The following is a 2556-nucleotide window of genomic DNA, read 5'->3' as shown; positions in this document are numbered from 1 at the left end:
ATCTTATAACTCTCATCAAACTCTTTCGTCTTCTTCTTCGAAAGATATAGTAGAGCAATATCTATATGTATATCAGATTTTATTTGGTTGCATTTGATCTAATTTCTATAAAATTAGATTAAATTTTATACCAGATATCATCCAATCATTAAATGCATACAGAAATATATTTAGATATATCATTTAATGAATTTTATTTTTATAAACAATTATATAGACATCAAAATTGAAACATATTTTAAAAACTGATTATTATACATATATATGTATATTAGTTTTATAATTTTGATTATAAAGATAAATGAGAAAATTTTATTTCTGAAGAAGAAGCATCGTTTTTTTTCACTTAAAATTCTATTACTGCATTTCGGAATCAGAAATCATTAAAAGAGAATTATTTTAATATAACGTAACTGCTAGAACATTAAGATTAATTAAAGATAAGCTTAAGATTCCCTTCAATTTGCTACCAAGTTTTCTATTTGTACCTTCGTTCTTTTGATTGTTAATAACTCTGAAATTATTAGAACCCCCTGATTCTTATTCAAAAATTCTGACAAATTTGTCATATTAATATATCGCAAAAAATTCATTATTATTTTATAATATTAATCTTTTCAAACTATAGAGCATTGTATATATATAAAATATTTGGTGATGTGTGGATAAAAGTACAAACAGCCATATTTAATGAAAGAAAATAAATAATTATATCGCTTTATTGCGTCGTCATGTTATCTTATATAAATACAGATTGAGATTAAATAATTATTAATTATGTTTGTTGATTTATGCAATGAATAATTTTCATAATGATCGATATGTAGTTTTTCTCATTTTCAGATAACTTTGGGTATGTGTATCAGGCCCATGTGTGACTGTGCGGGACACGCTGAAGAGGCCGCAGTTGACGATGGTGCGGGCTTCGGTGGCCCTTGAAACATGCAGGTTTTCGCTGTCTTCAAAAGACGGCCATTGTTTGCAGTTCGCCAATAAACTGTACGAACCGCCTGCTTTCCAGCGACGTAACTAACAGCACCACCAACCAACATCTGTGGATTAATTGTTATCTGTCAGATGTACATCGGAGCTTGAAATACGAGGTATGATACGATAATTACATACTCTTATATACAAACATGAAAACGAAATAAATATGAATACAAAAGTGTGTGTTTATAAAAAGAAATAAAAAAATAGACATTTCGTTATCGGAAAATTTTTCTATAATACATTTTTTTATTAATTAAGAAGAGAAAGAGAGAAAACGAGGAGAGACATAAAATTTTTTCGCGGTCTTTTTTTACACGTTGCACGAATGAGAAAAGAGAAAGATCCGACGTTTTTCTTTCTCGTTCAGAGTTATTTAAACATATATACACGGAGCTTTCAATCTATTTCTATCTGTTGCAATCTTGTTATAAAATTAATATTTTTTGCAAAGGCTTACGATTATCTTTTTATAAAGCGCCGAATCTTTAGAGACCGACTCTTAATAAAATATACACTGCAAAAAAATATGTAAAATTACATAAATAATAAGTGTAAAATTACACGATAAATAATGAAAATGTATATTTTTTATGTAATTTTACATATATTTTTTTACAGTGTATAACGCGAAATTTTTTGAGAAAAGAATGAACCAAAAAGTCTGCGACATATCCACGATCCGAGCACGATATATTTGTTCAAAAATATATGTCCTTTATATATTTAAATATTAAGGAATTTATATAGGCTCACACACAATCTACTTAATTGTTCGAAAGTTAACACGAGATAAAAGAAAAATAAATAGACTTACTTTCTGTCCGGTGTTAATATATATTGCTGTTGACTAGAACGTTGATATAACTTTGAAAGTTCGGAATATGAAAAGTTGATATTAGATTCTATTCTACCTCATTTGTTCGTGTGGAGGTAAAAGACTAGGACTGATGGTAAATCGCGCACGACGGGTATTTTATACGACAAATATACGACGTCACGAGTTATTGAGATAAGAGATTCGCGCGTCATTCACGACAATCATTACCGCGTCTTGTTGGGAGGGAATTTTTGTTTCAAACGAGGATAGAGAGGAAGAGAAAAGTACGAGATAAGCGAGAGAGGCCGAGAGAGACATATGCGTGTCTCAAGGGTCTTCATAAGTTTTTATCAAAACTTTTAAGCAACATATTGATAAACTCTAGTGCAACGCTGACGCATATTCACGGGCAAAGAGCTAGGCAGTGTGGAATATGAACTATGTACGCGCCTTTTGCCAATAATTGCACAATTGGCAAAATTGACGTCCGACAGTGCAGTTTGACGTAAAATCATAGGCGATAATGCGATAATGATGCAGCGATAATACAGCATGAAAATGAGAAAACGAAGTAACAATAAACAAAATACGTCACTTATTTAGTATCGCATCCGCATCGGTCGTCGACTTATCGCTATTAGTTTGCAAATGATGTAACTTAATTGGGCAAAGTAGAAGAGAACGAATGAGGAATAAAGTTTCTCATTTATGTAGATAGGAAATAATTCTTAATCTTAATAAAAAAT

General features: G+C 30.5%; 1 protein-coding gene across 2 annotated transcripts; it reads right to left on the bottom strand.

Annotated features, from left to right (window-relative positions):
* Window positions 1-686: 686 nt before the first annotated feature.
* Window positions 687-1967, bottom strand: LOC145938811 (uncharacterized). 2 transcript variants are annotated; one of them, XM_083042587.1, is made up of 2 exons: window positions 1808-1967; window positions 687-1052 (listed from the first exon to the last, which is right to left on the bottom strand). In XM_083042587.1, exon 2 carries the CDS (start codon window positions 1050-1052, stop codon window positions 840-842), a length of 213 nt encoding a protein of 70 aa, XP_082898713.1. In that variant the 5' UTR covers window positions 1808-1967; the 3' UTR covers window positions 687-839. The 2 variants fall into 2 exon arrangements, with proteins under 2 accessions (XP_082898713.1, XP_082898714.1); XM_083042588.1 differs by having other exon boundaries at window positions 687-1090; window positions 1808-1954.
* Window positions 1968-2556: the final 589 nt, after the last annotated feature.

This window comes from Prenolepis imparis, unplaced genomic scaffold, assembly GCF_030444845.1.
Source record: "Prenolepis imparis isolate NDT839.2.m4 unplaced genomic scaffold, iyPreImpa1.0 SCAF_7, whole genome shotgun sequence".
NCBI lineage: Eukaryota > Metazoa > Arthropoda > Insecta > Hymenoptera > Formicidae > Prenolepis > Prenolepis imparis.
Note: the sequence above shows the minus strand (reverse complement) of the source record. Positions and strands in the feature narration are given on the sequence as shown.

What these genes read in the sequence shown, in the direction of transcription:
- LOC145938811 (XM_083042587.1), bottom strand. Translation starts at nt 1,052, where the DNA reads ATGTTGGTTGGTGGTGCTGTTAGTTACGTCGCTGGAAAGCAGGCGGTT.